Source organism: Melozone crissalis, unplaced genomic scaffold, assembly GCF_028551555.1.
Source record: "Melozone crissalis strain CALT ecotype California unplaced genomic scaffold, PUWL_Pcris_2 ptg000023l_1, whole genome shotgun sequence".
Taxonomy (NCBI): Eukaryota; Metazoa; Chordata; class Aves; order Passeriformes; family Passerellidae; genus Melozone; species Melozone crissalis.
Genome location: NW_026535801.1, coordinates 21,050,761 through 21,069,801, shown reverse-complemented (window position 1 = coordinate 21,069,801; position 19,041 = coordinate 21,050,761). Strand labels below are relative to the sequence as shown.

At 37.1% G+C, this 19,041-nt stretch overlaps 1 protein-coding gene across 3 annotated transcripts in view; it reads left to right on the top strand.

Moving 5' to 3' along the window:
* The window catches only part of RAPGEF4 (Rap guanine nucleotide exchange factor 4), a 140,848-nt gene that overhangs the window by 13,001 nt on the left and 108,806 nt on the right, over nucleotides 1–19,041 (top strand). For all 3 annotated transcript variants that reach the window (XM_054277604.1, XM_054277603.1, XM_054277605.1), the window contains exon 4: nucleotides 7,738–7,884. In XM_054277604.1, the coding sequence (XP_054133579.1) occupies nucleotides 7,738–7,884 (147 nt within the window). The remainder of the gene's footprint in view (nucleotides 1–7,737; nucleotides 7,885–19,041) is intronic.

Genomic DNA, 19,041 nt, shown 5'->3' with positions numbered 1-19,041 from the left:
TCTCTGAGGCATTTTGTTGTATCACAAGGATGTATATGTTTCTCTGAGTCTCTTTTAGTCTTAGTTGCCCTTAGTCTAAGGAAGGCAAATCATACCATTGATTACAAGAAACTGAAGAGTAATGCTCTGAAAATGGTCTGCATTTCAATGTGAAACAAGTCTCCTCTGTCTTTTCCAGTAGAGCTAAAGAAGTTGTGCTAAAGATTGGAGAGTTGTTAATTCATTCTCTAGAAATATTCAATTCAGTTCTTCTTCAGGAAGTTCAAAGTGAACCCACTAGCAATGCAGTCTAATAACAGCATAATGCAGTCTCCACTGCAGGAATGGGGAAGTGGTGTAGTAATAGCAGACTATTGGAACTGCTGCCATGTTGGACAAGAAGCCTGTAGGTAATACCTAGTCAGTGTTAAGAAACAGAAGAACAAGTAAAATTCTCCCCAAATTTAAAGTGGTTTCTCAGTATCGTGGTGCTCCTGGATTTATAAAATTTAGAGTAAATAAAAATCTAAAGGGTTGAGATGCTTCTAGAGTCTCCCTTGTCTAATGTCATGCACCTGCTGCTGTGAGCTTAGTCTTCTGGGAAGGCATCCTGTCCCTTCCCTGCCCCCATGTTTGAGACCAGTGATTGTCCCGTGATGTCCCATGGGTTGTACCTCTGATAAGGGACCCGTTGTGCCTTTGCATTAGTATAGCTATCCAGGACCTTATAGAGACTACTACCCGTTTTCCCCACCTGGATTGAAAAGAGCATGTGTAGAGGGGGATGGTGGTGGTGTATTTTTTGCCCAAAGTTTGACTGATTGAGGAAAGTTTTTTGCTCATAGCAGAAATTGGATTTTTTTCACTTTGCTGAGCATTGCATCACCATTGCATTTGGGTCAGAATGCAAGTCAAAGCTGTGTGTGAGTACTAGGTCTTTCTGTTTCCTGCAGTGGAATGGTAGATGCAAAAGGAACTTCTTTCATATTATTTTTAGCAACCTCTTCACTGTACTAAGTAGAGATTGATTGAGAGTATAATTAGCTTAATTTGAGCAATTCTTGGCATGGCCTGGCTGTCAGTGGTATTGTCACAGTTTGGAACAGTACTGGGCTCTTATGAGACCCTTTTCTGTGGATGTCTAAAGCAATCAGGATTTTCCAGTGTTTGCCAAAAGATGGCACTACACTGTTGTGAAGAATCAATGCTCTTTACTCAGAAAGTAACACATCTGCACAATCTGGATGTTAAATTAAGAATCTCTTTGGAGTGTTGATTTGTTCCATTACATGGAGTATGGAACACTTTAGTTTCTTAATGAATATAATGTAAATATTTTTTTCTGCTTGTTCAGGTTAACTTCATTTCCCTGCCAGTAGGAAGCTGTTGAATTACAATTCATGTGATTCTAGTTCTAGAAATTATATTCTGCAGTTATTTCTTACCTCACATTTCCTTCTCATGTGAATAATGAACTGAATTCTTACCACTGCCTAGCTGCCCTAGAATATAGCCTCACTGCCAAAAACATGGCAGCCCATGCATTTACCATTCCTGTCTGAATAACTTTCATGTGTGGGGACTCCTAAATACTATTTGAGTCCAACATTTTCTCTGGTTTTGCTCCAGCTTAGGGATTATACCATGCCCCTCCTTGTCCATTCTTGGTCTCCTTCTCATTCTCCTGCCTGTAGCTCCTGGATGTGGTTCTTGTGCAGCCTTGCCTGTACTTTTTTGTTGGCCTGGTACCAGCCATTCTTGAAATTGAAATACTTGCTAGCACTCCCTGCCTACTGTGCTCACTACAAACCCAGATGATGGAGGCAATACGGTGTTGTATTGCTGTCAGGGCAGCCCTGGCACACTCAGTTGACAGCGCTGTGCTCCCAGCTGGGGATTGATGACCAGTGCTTAAGGTGTAGGGGTACTTGGAGCACATTTTCCAATCACATCACCCAGGAGCAAAGGTCCTTTGCAAAGTCATAATAATGACTAATTGCTCTGCTGTTACTATTATACCATAAATGGCACTGATGCTAATGAGAAACTTCCAGCAGAGCAAGACAGATGCAGATGTTTACCTGAGTTTAGAAGTTTGTAGACTCATGTAAAAGTACAGGATTATTCTGTCTTTCCTAGTAGAAGGAAAGCTAACTTGGTATTTAGGTTTCTATTGGTTAAAATGTCTTTAGAAATTTTATGGACACTGTTTAATACTTCAGATAAACAGGAGGTTTTAGATGACCTCCTGAGTTTTCTTGCAGCTTGAATTAGCCTATGATTATATGATGATGCCTACAGTGTTAATGTAAATACATAAAATCAATTCTCTTGATTAAAAATATGAGTCCCATTTTGCTAGGCGTGTTATCTGTGTGCTTGGGAAACTTAAATTTCATCAAGCCTAGGAAAGAATGCTTTGTGTAACAGCTACCATGTGCTACCTCTCTGTGCAGTCACCTTTGGTGATTGATAGCTTTCTCCCATGAGAAGTGCAGTAAGTTATTGTACACCTGGTCCCTACTAAAAATGTCTTAATAGTCTCTGTTCCTACAGAGTCATATAGGGAAATGTCTTGCACTAGAAATTAAATCTCAAGGTACTAATGGATCAAGACTTTAGTGTAGCTAGTGAGGTATTAATTCATACACATTCTTGTTGCACAGTAGCTTACTAATGTAGACACCTGTGATTTCTCTCAGAAAATACCAGTAATACTGATTATGACCAAGTTGAGAATTCATGTAAACAGAAATATTGACGTTAGCTATTATTTGATATTATAATAACAGGAACTTTTACACCTATTGTTTTAAGGGCTTTAATAGAGACAGACACAGATATTTAGGACCTCACACTGGTTTGGAAAAATCCTTTCTGCCTGCAAAGCTGTGTTCTATCACGAGAGGGCAGCGTTGGAACACAGAGCAAACCCGGGCGCGGGCAGTATTCCGTGCTGCAATGGACGCTTTGTAAATCGTGTTCGGCTATTAACATACACACCTGTTTAAAGAGTTTGGCCAGAGAAAATTTTGCTGTTACTGTTAGTTTTGTCCCACCGAGCTGGTTAAATGTGCTGGTAATTTCATATGCCGTTGGAATGGCTACAGGGATTTGACAGGATTACTCATCCAGTACATCCTGAGTGGAGTCTGCTGTCTGTGAAAACTATTAATGGATTTTTTCTGAGCATTCAACAATCAAGAAGAGATCGAAGAGGACTTTTTCTAGGGTGAAAACGTCTCACTGTGAATTCCAGAGGTAACTGTAATGAACTGTTTTGGTCTTGCCTCAACTTGTTTGTAACAAATACCCTGATAAATACAGTACTTAAAAGTCATAGAAAAATATAGTTAAGTTACCTTCAAAATAAACAGAAAAGGCAGCCTCTGTAGAATATATCAGAAAGAGGTCTTTGCCCTCAGTTATGATTAGATTCTGACTTTCATTTTTATTTGGCACTGTTGTCTACCCAATGTTGAGATATTTAGTAATAGAAGTTTCTCTTCGGGATATTCCTGGTTTGGTGTTGTCTTAAATACATTGCTGACAAATTGCCTTGCGTATGTTTCATTTTTGAACTCTGTTTTGAAGCTGAACAGTCTAAGGATGACTGTTGTCAATGTCTCAGAATAAAGCTGGGAATAAACGCATTATGACATCAGTGTTACAATGTTGTCAGATTCTGCAACACTGTGTTTTTCTGAATCAGATCCAGAGCCTTTTGCCCCAAAGGTTTTTCTGATAATCTATGATGGAATGAAAAGAAAAAAGACAAAGACCAAATAGCAATTTGATCTTCCGGGGGTTTTTTTCTCTGTTTTGCCAGCTGAATTATAATGTGTGCCGGCGCGTTTTGCCAGCTTATCTTGCCTATGTTATGATGGAGTTTTTTAGGCAGGTCAGTTTTTAAAAACAGACCAAATTTAACTAGAGCATTGACTTAAAAAACAATTAGCCTGTTTTATAAAAGCTATAAAGGAGGAGCTGTGAGTGCTTGGATGGTACAGCAGTGTCAGCTGTAAGAAGATGCAGAGGGCTGGGGATGAAAAGCCAAATAAGTTAGTGGGGTTGCTGAGAAGAATGACTGTGAAGAAAGAGGTTCAGATATTCATGTAAGAAATGGAAGAATTTCACATCTCTTTGAAACTGAGGACAAAGGAGGTGTGTGATAAGATGAAGTGGCAGCAAGGAAAGGGATTTAAACATGGTAGTCCAATACTGTTTTCAGCATGTAAATGTCATTATGTATTTTGGAGATAACCTATGTGAAGTTGTGACATAGGTTTGTACTGTAGTTAGTAGTATAAATATGCCTAAGCTAGTTTAAAATTATTTAGTTTGAGCATGAGAACTGCTGTACCCATTGTAACACAGAGATTGGCTGAACTAATTTACTAAGCTCAGCAGCAGAGTGTGTTGGCTCATGCTGAGCTCCTGTGTTGTGGTTGTGCTAATTTTGATTTTGAACTTTGCTTATTGGAAGTTAATATAGAAAAATAATTTCACTTCTCTCTGTCAGGTGATGTAGGAAAACATCTAAGACATTGCAGGTAGCTTTTTTGAATGTGGTATTACAGTACAGTTAATCTGAACCATACATATTTTAATTAGGTACTAAAAGAGAAGCTGCTCATGGTTTTTGCAGAAGCATAATGCCTTTTTTAAGTAAATAACCTTGTCTTGGCAGTAAGAGTCAGTGAAACTGAATACACAAGCAGCCTCTGATTTGAACACTACTGTTTATAGTATGTACAGAGGACAGATAGCAATGGCAGCAATCTCATCTTTCTAAGTCTCTAATACTGCCTTTTAAATACCTGTGTGAATGTTAGCTGGTTACCAGCCACCAGAACACCCTGCTGCTTCTGGGATTGCAGAGGGGAACAGCAAACAGGGAGTTTTGAGCTGCCAGCAATCCTCCTGAAGTCTTCACTGAACAGCAGGAGATTCTTGAGTGTAAGGTTAACAGGCATAATAGGAAACACACCTGATTCCCCAGGAGGCTGGAGATGTATAAACAAGGGGTAGCGAGAAAATGGGGCTCTGAAGCCTCGAAGAAGGCATATAGGTCTGCACCCCAGTGGGCTGTGAAACTGCATTTCTTTGGAGAACTGTGATGGCTGGGGAAAAAATCTGAAAGAACTTGATAACTTGATGCGATGCATTAGGTTTTAGCTTTTATATTTTTCAGATTCTGTACTGCTTTAGTGTGTAGTTCTGAGTTTCATATTAAGGGATGGTAAGGTCTCTTCACAGAGTAGCTAGAAAAAACAATTCCTCCTCTAGCTTGGGACCAAGGACAACTGATCCAAATTTCAGGCCTGAGAGCATAAACAAGGTGGACTGAAGAGAGGAAAACAAGAAGGATGGGACTTCATAACTTAAAGCTATAATTGGACAAATACCTCCAATATGCCAATGGACTAGAACTTATAAAAGTGAGAGACCTCGTGACCGGTTGTCCATTTTGTGACCATTTTGGTTCGTTTTGGGTGTAGCCCTGGCTGGGCTCTTGTACTGCCCAAGGTGTATCCATGGAGCCCTTTTAATAAATAGCTACTTTATTCTTTAACTCCATCTAGCCTCTGTTCTAGGTCAGCCTTAACAAGGCATTGGATGGAAGCCTGGATTTTCCTTTAATGAACGTAGATAGGACCATTCCAGACTCTTGACCTAACACTCCACAGTTTTAATTTATTTCTTAAGCTTAAATGCCTCATCAGAAGTTATCTTATAGTTTCTTAACCATCAGTTATCCTTTTTGCTTCTCATGTCTGTTCTGTCATTAAAGATTATTCTGTAGGGTTGTAAACAGTCAGAGAAGGTGAAATGTTTAAAATGAGTTTTATTTTTTGAAGGGAGGGGAGTGAGTGAGAAGTTAGAAGATGTAAACAATGTCTATGATCTACCTACAGGAAAAGTTTCTTTTAGGCCAGGCTGTTTGGTTGTCCTGTCCTGAACAGAGCTCTTTTATCTGAACTTTCTGAATAGGATTGAGAATAAAGTATTGTATATTTGGAGATCAAATTTTGTATGAGCAGTAACCTCATTTTCTTTGTAGATCCTTTGAATGCCATTGTGAGTATTGTGCCATGCATAGAGTGTTTCAGCTCTGAAATGTAAGCTTGGGAAGGCAGATTTCAGTGTATAAACTGTATTACAGTCTGTTTGTAGAGGCTTCTATTTAGGTGCCAAGGTGCTCATTCCTGACTATTCTTTTTGTTAAAGAAAATCTGTTCTTATTTTCCTTCCTTGAAAATTTATTTCTGACAGTAAATTTTTCCTAGATCTTCTCTGAGACATAAGTGATTTTGTTTTCCTGAACACACAATTTTATATGGTAACATCTGTGTAAGAGCAATTTGCTAAGGTTCAGGGAACTGGGCTATTATGGGCTTTCGTCTGTGTATTGCAACTTTATATTAATAATATTTGCCTATTATGACTTATTTGATGCATGAAAGAAAAGCAGCACAATTCTAAAACCAGAAAATGGTGCTGAAACACGTTCATGCATCTCTCCTGGATTATCAGCCACGAGGATAACAAATGTTTCTGCTTTGATTTTGCATGAATCCTACATTTTAGAATTAAACTAGACTTCTCATGTTGTATTAAGTAAAGGTAGCATGTGTTTTTATATGTTTATTTGTAATTCTCTGTGTGCATATGCAATATTTTTCCTTTGTTAAATACAGTTTGTATGATTTCAAATTTTTTATGCTGTGGCTAATTTTTAAAATTACTTAACAGGCCATCAGATAAGGCTCATCTCAGAAAAAAGACATGTGAGTGTTCAACTTCAAGCCTGTGATGAGGAACAAAGCACCTTTTGAGCTGAAAATAGAACATGTATCTAAAGATCTTGATTCAAGCAAGTTGTTTAATGGCTACTTGTTTGCTCTGCAGTAGCTCAAAATTTTTATTAGAACTACTACAGAAGAGTTCCTGGCCAAGGGAGATTCATTTAGACATCATTTAGAATGGCATGTGCTCATATAGACTCTTTTGAAGTGGACTTTGCTGCTTGTTTGGGACCTTCTTATGGCTCTGTACATGGATCCGTTTTTTCCAGGTTGTTTGAAATTTGATAGTTTTCTTGAAATCCCTGATTTATGTAAAAAGTTTTTTTTTTTTTTGGTCTGGTAGTTGATTGAGAAGCATCCATTAACAATTGAAAGATTTGCTGGCATTTTCAACAGAAGGGCCAAAAGTTGGTTCAACAGTACAAGCACATTGCTTGTACAATAGAGAAATGCAATATAAATACAAGAGGATATTATAATTGAAAGTTATGTTTTCAGAACAGAAAACATAATAGGTGAATTTTCTTCCTCATGAGAGTAGCTTGTGAAGGACAGACGTTTATTTTCCAAGATTGCATTTCTGATTCTAATTACCTTCTCATCATCTCTGACATTTCTAAAGATCTCATAATCAGCGGTGTTTAGAGGTAGATTAACAGAGATCACAGCTTTTTGTAAAGATGAAAGTGATTCCTGTGTTCTCAGATTTGCATTCAGAAATGTCTAATTCAACTGATGAATATAGAAAACAAGAAGTCCCACTTGTTTCTATGTTAAAGCTTCCCATATTGTTTTAAAAGCATTGATTTTTTTGTTGATGATGCTTAAATTAATTTTCTTTCTAAGCAGATTGCAGAAGGATCTTAAGGCAGTGCTATTAAAAATAAGACACAAAACTCTCAAAATATCCTGAAACATTTAATGTGTCCTTCTTTTTTTTGAATCAAAGGATGCAGTGACAATATGCACTCTTGGAATAGGAACTGCTTTTGGAGAGTCCATTCTGGATAACACTCCTCGCCATGCTACCATTGTTACCAGGGAACATAGTGAACTCCTTCGAATTGAGCAGAAGGACTTCAAAGCACTTTGGGAGGTAAGTTCAGATTTATTTGCAGTTAATGCAGAAAAAAATGACTTGACTTTGAAAGCATTTGTAATATAGTATTGTTGCATCTCGTGTCGAATGAGCCCTTGTTGCTGCTGGCACGTGCAGCCCCGGGATGGAATCAGCTGGGAGTGTGGCAATAAAATAAAACAAGGGATGGGAATGACTAAAAGGCTAGAAATGGAAAGCTTTAATGGAGATAAAAGGAGCCACACAAGGTCACAACACATAGCATAAACAGCACAGATGTACATAGCTCCTTTAGAAGACCCCCAAATGGGATGAACACAGCCTTACATAGACATTATCTGAGGGCATTAACTAATCAGAGGGCAGGGTTCAGAACATAACCTTATAAGGAATAACTTAATCTGCATAATGTTCCCATCATCCTTTTCTTCTCCTTCACTTCTCACCATAACCTTACTAGAGATTTCTCATCTTAGCTTTGTAGTGTCCAGGGTCTAATGTTGTTATTTGCTGTATTGTTGGCCCACAGCCCATCCTCTCCAGGACGGACCACCACATAGTATGATGGCATTTATATCATAAGCAAAGTATAATTATTTTAAATTAGTTTGGAAAAAAAGGAAAGTTTTCACTTCTCTTTCGCGCTTCATATAATGTATGATTACATACTCCTGTATTTCTTTCTTGAAGGCCTCTTGTAATGAAATAACTTAGGTGGTAGAATTTCTGGTAGAATTTATTTATGTACTGCAGGTGTTGCTCTCTTAGCCTTAATTCTGCTTTTATTGCTAGCTTTTATGAGGAGAGTCTATTTTTATTATACTCTGAAATTTTAAATTGTTCTCATTTTCTCCTGTCTCATCACCAGCTGTAAGGGGTTTAGAATTTGCAGATGGATCAAGATCACTTAAAAATTGACTTACTGATTACATGTGAATTCCCTTAAAACTTTCCTTTGTGGAAAACATACTGCTGAGGTTCTTCATTCTGTAGTCTGTCTACTTTGGTATCCATGCAGAGAAGACTTCATTAACATGTTGGCGCAGAAAGTTACTGAACTTGAATCTGTTTGCATTTTTGCAAGCACTACTTTTGGTTTGAAAAGTGTTGTGGGAACTGGAAGGCATCCTGTTGGCCTGGCCTACACCATTGCCAATTTGTACTTCCAGCTTGTTTGAAATGGTGACTGTACGAGTGTAGGTGTTGTGCAGAGCTGCCAGATGGTGTGACAGTGTCCTAAAGCTGCAGGTCTAGGGACACTATATTGAAGAAATAGGTGCTGGTTTTAACATTTTAGTTCAGCTTCTAACTGTGGATGGATGGATTTTTTTGCTTTGTTTTCCTATGAAAGAGCAGTATTATACTGCAAATAATTGTTCTGAAGCAGTTCTGAAGTCAGTATCAGAAAAAAAGTCAGATCCCCAACTATCTACATTGATGGAGGAAATGGCACTTTCATCACCTGCCTGGCAATATGTTACCTTGAGCACAGTTAATGGTGCAGCATTGCCAAGGCATGAAAGACCACTGTGTGAGTGAAACATGCTTGCCACTGAATGCCCTGGCAGTATCAGATAATCGTTCTTTGAATTGCATAACTTTTTTGTACTGTTTTTTGGCAGGTTCTACAACGAAATTAAAATGTTTTGGCAATTTCTACAGTTACTGAAGTTTTGCAGTTAATTTGAAGAATCTGACAAGGCAATATTTTTTTGCAGTTCACAGGGTTTTGTTTTTTTTTTTTTGCTACAGCAGCTGCATTTTAGTTTTAGGCCTTGGCATGAAAAGATGAAATATGCCAGTGGTCTCATCTGTTTTAACATATGCAGCATTTGTCAGTAGTCAGAAATTTGATAATGTGGATAGTGCTTTACAAGATAATGATGGGTGGAATAAATCCAATTTCAGCTTTCTCTGGTAACATTTTTGTAAAAATTCACTTTTAATTGGTATAAGCACAGTTGTTTCTCCCATGCAAATGAATTTCCTGCTAAGATTTCAGAGATTGTTGTTCTCTTACCAGGATTATTGGAGACATGGAGGTTCCCTTCTAAAAATTTTTGAATTTTATATTTAAAGTTGTTTTTAAAATAATTTCAACATAATTTGCTCTTTAATCATTATAATACAGTTTAATTTCTAGCACTTTTGATGAATTTGCTGAATTTTTTGATGATAGATGCTTTTGTGGAAGATGATATGTGTTAGAAGTACTGGAATGATCACAGGCAGCTTTAGCATAAACCTTGTGTGTTGCAGCCTTCATGAAATTGAGCTGTAGAACACATCACAAATGCTGCAGGTGTCAGTCAGAGACCACAGTTTGGATTGTGGTGCTTCTTTGCCTTTTGTGCCATTTTACAGTGAACTTCTCATATATTTTGTTGTGTATTCTTTTAAGGAGGCTATCCCTGTGCTCTCAGTGAGTGGAAAATTGTTCAATGAAATACAACTTTGCTGGTTGGTCTCAGATATAGTAAAGTTGTTCATTTTTTCAAGGTAATACATATTTCTTGCAACCTGCTAATCCCAGAGTCTGCATAAACTGCAGCTAGCATGTGATAAAGAGATAACGTTTAAAGTTGATAGAAAATTATGTAAGAAAGTTTTCCCAACAGTAGCACCAGTTCTATGTTATTATTAATATTCTTGTTGCCTGAAGAAAGGTAAATACTTTCCTAAAGGGAGACTTTTTATGTTTTTGATGCTGCATTGTTCTTTCTGCCTTATCCTAACGTTCATATATCTTTGCTGTGACAAAGTCTGTATGAGGAAACTGTTATTGTTACATGTCATTCTGTTTTTAATTGTGTTTAGTGAAAACCCACACAAAGTCAAGAGTAGATCACAGATATTTAATACATAAGGTACCATGGAAAAATGGGGAAAGGCAACATTGTCGGTTCATTACAGTCCAGATATTGTAAAAGTTAAAATCTACTGTGGGCAAATTTCAGCTGTCCACATAATGAGAATTTAATTCATGAAAGAAGTAGTTCATCCAGAAAAAAAAAAGTAAAATATTGCCAAAATAATGTAATACTGCAGTATAAGAACAGCCTAAATAAATTGTAGGGTTAGTATTCTTAAAATGGTTACTGATTTTATGTGTGTAGAATTTTAATGATTAGTAATAGAAGTGTAAAAATACAATATATGTTATTTTTAATTTGTTTGGTTTTCCCCGAGAATTAATTTTTGGGGAAATTTATTTCCTTCTTTTGAGAGAAATAACAAATCAAAACTCTGTTAACCAAATAACAGAGTTATTCCTTCAGAGGAAAGAAAATCCAATACTGCAATTTTAAGTATTTTTTCTTGTTTTTAGATTGTGAAGGTAATCTTGGAAAATGAAACAACAGAAATAGATTCAGTAATGGCTTTAATTTTCTGTACAACTAATCTGAAGTGCTAGGAGTAAAAGCTATGAAATGTCCTTAACACTAAAAATTTGTTAATACTGAAGCCTACTGATGAAATTCACATTTGCAACAAATATTTTTATATCGATGCAGTTCTTTGAAAGACAATTACATATCCATTATGCTGCTTATGAAACTTTTAGTGTACATCCTGAAACTAGATTTTGAGAGAAAGTTTATCTATTTTAATTATTTCGAAGTTTAGAAAGAACTTTCAGTATCTCTGAAACTTCATATTGTGAATTTGCAGACTTCTCTGAGTTTTGTTTAAATTTAAAAGTAACTTATCCTGTATTAGCTGTATTGCTCTAAGCAGCAATGGTATTGGTATAATGATTCCCAGATTAGATATGTTTTACTGATGTACTTAATGCACAATATACAGCAAAGGTATTAATTTCTATGAGTAGTAGTGTAGTTGGGTCTATACCTGAAAGAAAGAGAGATAGCTACTACTAAACTGACTTTTTTTTTTTTAATTAGTATTAGTCTGCCAGCTTTTTGAATTTAAATATTCTTTAAGTAAAAGATAGGATATTCTTTCTAAAAAATACAGTAAGGTGCCTTCTGTAATACATGCAGCCCTATATTCAGTCAGCCCTTTAAGTGCAGGAGGATTTTCTGTGACCTTTATTTCTATCAGTCAGGGGACGCTGGTCAAAACAAATGACATTGTCCTGATAACAACAATTACCAGTTAAAATGAGCCAGTCTTTTCTCTAATGACTGTGTCTGTTAAAGTAGCTTCCTGTTGGGGAACATCTGTTGATCTTCTCTGCTTACTCATCCTTGGAGACTCGTTGTCTATCAACGCTGTTACAGCGGATTAAAGATGATGAAATCTCACACTGAATTCTCACACAGCTGAACACTGTTTCCTGATAAAGAGCTAGTAGATTATGGGAATCGCTGGTGATTGTTCCTTTGTGCAGCGAATGTCCTTGGCTTTGGTGTCTGAAGTGCACTAACAAACGTGAAAAAAGTAACTCCTTACTGTTACAACGCTGTAGACTTCCAAGATACTCTATGGATCTGTAGGAAAAACTACTGTTTGTGTTGATGAGGGCTTGCTTTCCTTGCTCAGCATGTAAAGTGATTGTGGTGCTAGCTACCTCGCCCAAAAAACAGCTTCAAAGCGCAAAGGAAAATACATCCAAAAATAGACATGAAAATAGAAGGCTACGCATGGGGAGCTCTAGTCACGCACATCCTGTTGAGCACTACCTTGCTCCACCCCTAATAACTGGATTCTTTTAAACAGAGTCGGAGGGAAATGAGTGCATTTGAGCAGTATGATCATTACAGTTCTCCGTAATTCATCCTTGAGCTTTGTCTTTTCATGCAGTTGCAAACTGATTCAAACCCAGACAGGAAGGGAGTGAATCTGCTGAGAGGTGACTTATTTTTGGAGGTCTTTCCTACTGTGGTGTATTACTCAGCCTTCCTTGGATAACATACAAATAACCGATTTCCTTTTGTGTGGACTGTGTTAGAAGTTACTGAACATGCCTTGAGAAACACTTGAGTAATGAAGAACAGCTATTACTTCAGCATGCAGTGACTTTGGAGAGAGGGAGACTTGGCCCCCATAAGGTCAATAAGGTCAGAATATTTTTTTTTTTAATTCCTCTTCAGCAGCACTCACACACCTTGTAAACTGATAAACTGTAGTGTAACTTGCTTCTTGCTTTTGCCCATCTGCTGTTAATTCAGTAGCCCTCAGCAGACTGAACTGCTCTGTAATGATAGCTTTGGGAGAAGCAGCTATCTTACCCCCTTTGTTTTCTGAGCACTGTGAGCACTAGGTTTTAATGAGCTAGTTTAAAACCAGGTCTGTCAGAACAGAAGTTTTACATGCCATTTCGTTGGAATGCCATGTAGGAAGTACATGTATGAAAGGGGATGCTATAGCACTATTCTGTGGGGTTTATGAATAATGCTTGAGTTCATCAGAATTGGGACCACAGCTCTCCGTATATTTGTATGGAATATCAGTTTGTCACTTTAAGGTATATCTAATCACACCTCTCATATCAAGGTATAAAATCATTTTATGCCTCATTTTATGTCCTGGAATTATAGCAGTAGGAATTATGAAGGCACGTAAAAATACATTGAAAACAAATATGGAAGGATTTTAATTTTTTCCGTTTGGTCATATTGTAAGTGCATTGTTTGTCAAAGGAGGTTACTGCATGTAACCTCGTGTAATGCAGTAGGCAGCATTTCAGAGAGGTGGCCTTTTCCTTGCCTTAAGCTGTTGGAAAATACATGTTGCATTGTTCAGTGAGAATGTTCTTTCTCTGGCAGACTCCTGAACACTTCAGTGTGTTTAAGGCGTATTAGGAATCTCACGTAAATGTCAGTACTTTCTAATATACCTTTTCACCAATGAGTACTCCAAACCAGAAATTCTTTCCAGTTCATTTGAGTGAGAGATTAAATTTGATCTGAGAAATGAAATATTGGAAGGGGGGAATCAAAGAAAAAATCAGATTAATGTCCAGCCCCTAAACTATCACCTTGGTTTATGGTGTACCACTCTGCCCGTTTATTGCCCAGTAATCAATTGCAGAAGTCTCTGCCCTGATTTACTGATTTCCCATAGGCAAACATAGTAGAGGTATAAAACTACAGTTAATAAAATACAGAATATTTAGCTTTGCAGGATGGGTGATCATGTGATTTGAAATAGTGAAGTGCTTGGAGACCCACAAAAGTATAAAAAGGTGGTCATGGAACACTCAGCTGTCTTTACCCGCTTCATGTCACTCTCTCCATTGACTGCTCAAATGATTCCTTGATGATTTGTCTCTCTAATGGGATTTTATTTGAAAAACGTGAAAGTGGTCAAATTGTGGTAGCCTGCATTTTCAATGTACCCAGAATACTGTGTCCACCAACCTCCCAAATAGTCATCTTGTCAGAATAAGGAAGAATTATTCCATGTTATCAGATACAGAATACAAGACAGAAGAGAGTTGTGGAAGTGATGCCTGGAGAGGCTACCTAGAACAGAGGCTAGACAGAGTTAAAAGTAGGTATTTATTGAAAGGCCTTTAAAGGCTGCAGGAGGCTCTCAGAGACTACACCCAAGATGGGCAACTATCACGGGTTTTTTGGATGGGTATAAATTTGGTCTATTTGCATATCAGAAGTTAATTATCCAGTTACAGCTTCAGGTAATGGAGTCACATTCCCCCAGTTTGCCCCCTACTTCACTGTGGTTTACATTTTTACAGAAAGTGAGCTGTCCTTGAATTTCAGGTCTAGAGAGAAATTGGTTTGTCTGAATAAAATGGGAGAACAGTAGCTGAGAGTCTGTGGAGTTTTAGAGTTATATACTAAAGCAGTACTGATCTGAAAAATATAAAAGCTAAATCTTAAGGCATCAGAAGGACCCAAGTGTGTGGAATCTGTTGCCTTATGTTTTCTGCTAATCTCAGCTGATAACAAATACAAATTTTTATGCAGAGACACAGAGCTAGTGTGAGAGACACTGTAAAATGAAGTGATGGTAGGCAAGATTTTTTTTCCTATAGGAACACATGGAAGGAGGAAGAATATTAAAAAAATCCCTGTGCCCAGTTTTAGAATATGATAGTAAACACAGAATTGGCTAGATGTGAGCAAAGCTGTGAAAATAGCTAACATCCCACCTTCATACATTGTGTTAATACTGAGAAAGCATGCAAGTGAGTAGCAGGGAAAGATTCCAGAATTGTTATTATACCAAGAAAAAGTGCCAGATAGTGCTCCCAGTTTTGCTGGTATGAATTGAACATATTTCAAATGAATACAACACAACTGATTTATTATACGAGGAGCTACATGGGAGCAGATTCTGGCCTTTAGTACTGCAGTTACATTGGTTTTGATCATCTTCATAATATGGTTTTAGTTTTCATCCTTTTGTTTTGCTTTTTCAGACATTTCTAATTTTAACGAGTGATGCTCTCTCTGGTAGAGCAGATTTTAATGAGCATGAAACAGCATTTAACCCTCAGGAGCCAAACATACATCAGAGCCAGCCATGTTTGTCAGCATAGCACCATGATGACTGCTGCTTTTGTTTGGTTATATTAAACACTTCATATTTTAAGAATAGATACAGATTTTGTGAACAGTATTTATGACAGTCTATATCCTAAGATAACCTTCCTGGCCATTGGCAATGGAAAAGCTTTTCTAGGAACAAGATTTTTCACTTCAGTTATGCAGCATTTCCCTTGGTGTGATATGTACTGATGAAAGTGTAAAAGGTTTTGGGAGAGTCTTGCTGTGGTAAGTCCTTTGCTAAATAATGACATTGTGACTGAAAAATTCATAACTGGTAATTGTTTGCTCTGTTTCAGATTATTTACTGTGTTATTATTATGATACTCAATATTGTCCACGAGGCAGAATTCTTGGAGAAGACCTAGTTAGTTTTAACTCAGAGTGTCTCTTTCTTTGTTGTTATCCTTGGTTTAAGGTGACAGTCACTGGTGCTTCAGACGCCTCTTAAGCAACTGAAAATACTGGAAAATAACATGCTGGTTGGAAAGGTCTTGATCCTTCTTCATGTCTCTCTGCAGCAAACTTTCCTGGTGCATGTTCTTGTGTGTCATCCCTACAACTGATTTGTATTTCAGTCTCCTCATTTATTCTGAATGTATTTCAAAGGCAGCATTTTGTGACTCTGACCCTGATCACTGTGCAGAGGTGGAATAGGACTCTGTAGGTCTGACTTCTCTTGAGCCATCCTACCATGTCATTTCTGCAAGTGCTGTTCTGTATCACTGTAATAATGACCATCTGTTTGAACCCTTTGTTGAATCCCATTATACCAGACACTGTGCAAAAATATGTTGTCATTCCTATCTTCATTCCATATAAATGCTTATATGTTCATTAGCACTTCAAAAGGTCTTAAATAATATTGCAGAAAGCTTGACTTATTTGAGGTTGTTTCTTGGATAAGAAAGAATTGAAACATCCAGAAAGCATGTCAGTCTCCCTGTTAAGTAATGGCTTTATTGGTTTTCCCATATTTTATCATGGTTAGATGTAAAGTTAATTCATCTGATTTCCAAGAAAAGAAAGTATTTTGATTGATTCTTAAAATATTTAAATTACAGAAAAACATCTGACAAACTGAAATGTATACACTTAAAGTCTGCAGGTGTTTTTCAGGCTGCAATTTTTCTTGGAAGCTTTACTGCCAAACTTGCACTTTCTATAACCAGCTTTTTTATTAGCAAAGAAAATGTTTTTCATCCTCAGCAGATTGTATTATTAAATGTGGTATCTCTAAGCATGATGTGCTAAATAGCAAAAACATATATTGCAAAACACAACTGGGAGGCTATGAATAATACTTCAGGAAACAAACTTCTGGTCTTTCATTAGTTCATTTTTATTAAGTAAAAATGTCTTTCAGAAGAATCATAACGTTTGAAGCTTATAAAATTGATTCTGGCTTTTTTCCCAGACATAAATTTTACTATCAAATATAAGTTTCATTCTCCTCTGTCACAGAGAGAAAAAAAAGCCTAACAGAATTATGTTTTTTCTGATATGTGTGCATATATAATCTGCTCTGTATCTAATATGTATTGCATGTGTAGATGCTACGAGGCCAATTTAGATTTGCCTTGTCAAACTTCTGTATCAGATTGCCTGGAGCTTTGGTTCTAGCTGTTTGTGGTTGGCAGTGTCCTTTCCAGCCTTGAAGTGCATACCAAAGTGATCAGCTGTGTAGGGCTTTGCTTACACTTCTCAACCTCTGGATTTAACACAGACCATCCCTTCAGTGTGGTGTTGTATTTGAATGGGTTATTTCAGAGATCGACCCTTTCTGATCTTCTGGTTGGTGTTATCATCTCTGTCCTTTGTCTCTTTTCAGATGAATTGCACTTTTTCTTCCTTACAATAGAGGTTTATCTATTATTACTCTTAATTTGCAGGTTATTGAGAGAAATTGCAAGCCCTTAGAAGTTTGAGTTTTTTGTTGCTTTATGGCAATTGATACAAGTGATGGGTTCCTCCAAGGCATTGCTACACAGAGTGTGTGCTTGCATTCTGCATTTCAATGGCAGTTTTCTGCTTTGTACTATATTATGGGTGAGGCAAATTATCTGATACCATTTCTTGGATCAATGGATATGTTTTAATATCTACATTTTAAAAATCCATTAGCTGAAACCTGGCAGCATTAAAAAAATTTAGCAATCTTTGACAAGTTTTGTGGCAGTGGATGATCTTGAAACAGATTAGCACAAGCTGAAAGCAAGACTGTTGTATCATAGTATGTATTATTCCTTTTTATTCCCACAGTCTGGTGTAGTTATAAAATATTTTTACAAAATACTTAAAAAATGTTCACTTTCATGTAGCAAGAGTAATGAAACATACAGGTCCTATTTAGTGGAATGTAAATTCTTCTATTTTTAGTGAGTACTCCCTTGAATGGATATTCTGCAACTTAAAAGAAGCTAAACCTCAGACATTATGAATAGTTTAGGCATATGGATTAATAAATGGGTTCAAAAGAAGAGTGCTCTTTGCTTGCATTAGATAGTACAGTTCTCATAAATACCTTTTCCTGGTCATAATCAGAATTCAGTGATTATTAGAGACCTTAGCCTGGTTCCTCCCTGCTTTTCATCCATGGTGAAATACTACCATATTGAAATCAATGAGCATTGTGAGATTTCAACCCAGGTAATTACTAATTGCTTTTTTTCTCCTTGTATAATATGCAGCATGGGCTGATGGCGGTAGTGTTCAATTCTCTTTAGCCTTATCCCTTCGGTAGCAGTTTCTACCCCCTGATACAGCTGATACAATGTGAGAGCAAGAGGCTGGAATCCCTCAATGATTTTGTGCCTAAGTACTTCGGGGGGGCTTAACACAATGGTCAGCCCAGTACTGAGGGAAGTCATATCAAAGCCTTGTGAACTCTCGGCATCCCTCAGGTACGCTTAAAAAGGAAGATATAGAAAACTAAGACCTAAATATGGAGTATCTCTCCTCTGGCAGAGAATAAGAATTACAGGGCTCAGCCTGTCATCTTTGCTGATAATGGCCAGTCCCAGATATCAAGAAAAGAAAGAGATTTAAAAAAACCCCAAATAGTCCATGTGCTTGCTCTTGAATCAATCCTCATTTCAATCTGAGCAGTAAAACTCCAGCAGTTACAGTTCTCATGATTAGTGGGTATTGCTCAAATTCCATTCATTCAGTGAGCCAAAAAGTTCCTAGAAATCTGTTCACCAGGAATGTGAAGGGGCCTCCTGACCCTCAGAAATGTTTAAATCTCAAGGGGATTTATGGAAGCAAGTCTGCTTCCAAAAATAAATATTTTTCGTTTGGTAAATAGTTGTTTACGCCACAAATATTGAACATCACACAAGATGTGGTGCCTTTTGAGGCATGTGTTCCATGTATTTTTGAACTATCTCATGAATTAGATGTCCATAAAATTTGTGTTTTCATCTAGTATTTCTATTACAGGCTGTTGTTGAAATCAGTGGTTTAGCAGAATATGTGGATTCATACCATCAGTCTGGTGTAGTGCTTAAGGCTTGGTTTCTTTATCCTTTATCCCATGCCTGATTACATACGACCATTAGTGTGTATTTGCTCTGAACTCTGCTTAAGATACCTTCTCAGTTAAATCACAAGTGAAGAAGTTGAAAGAAAGCTGAAACTCACAATTAAGTTTACACATTAAATCTTCTGAATGAACTTTACTTCTGTTAATTTCAAG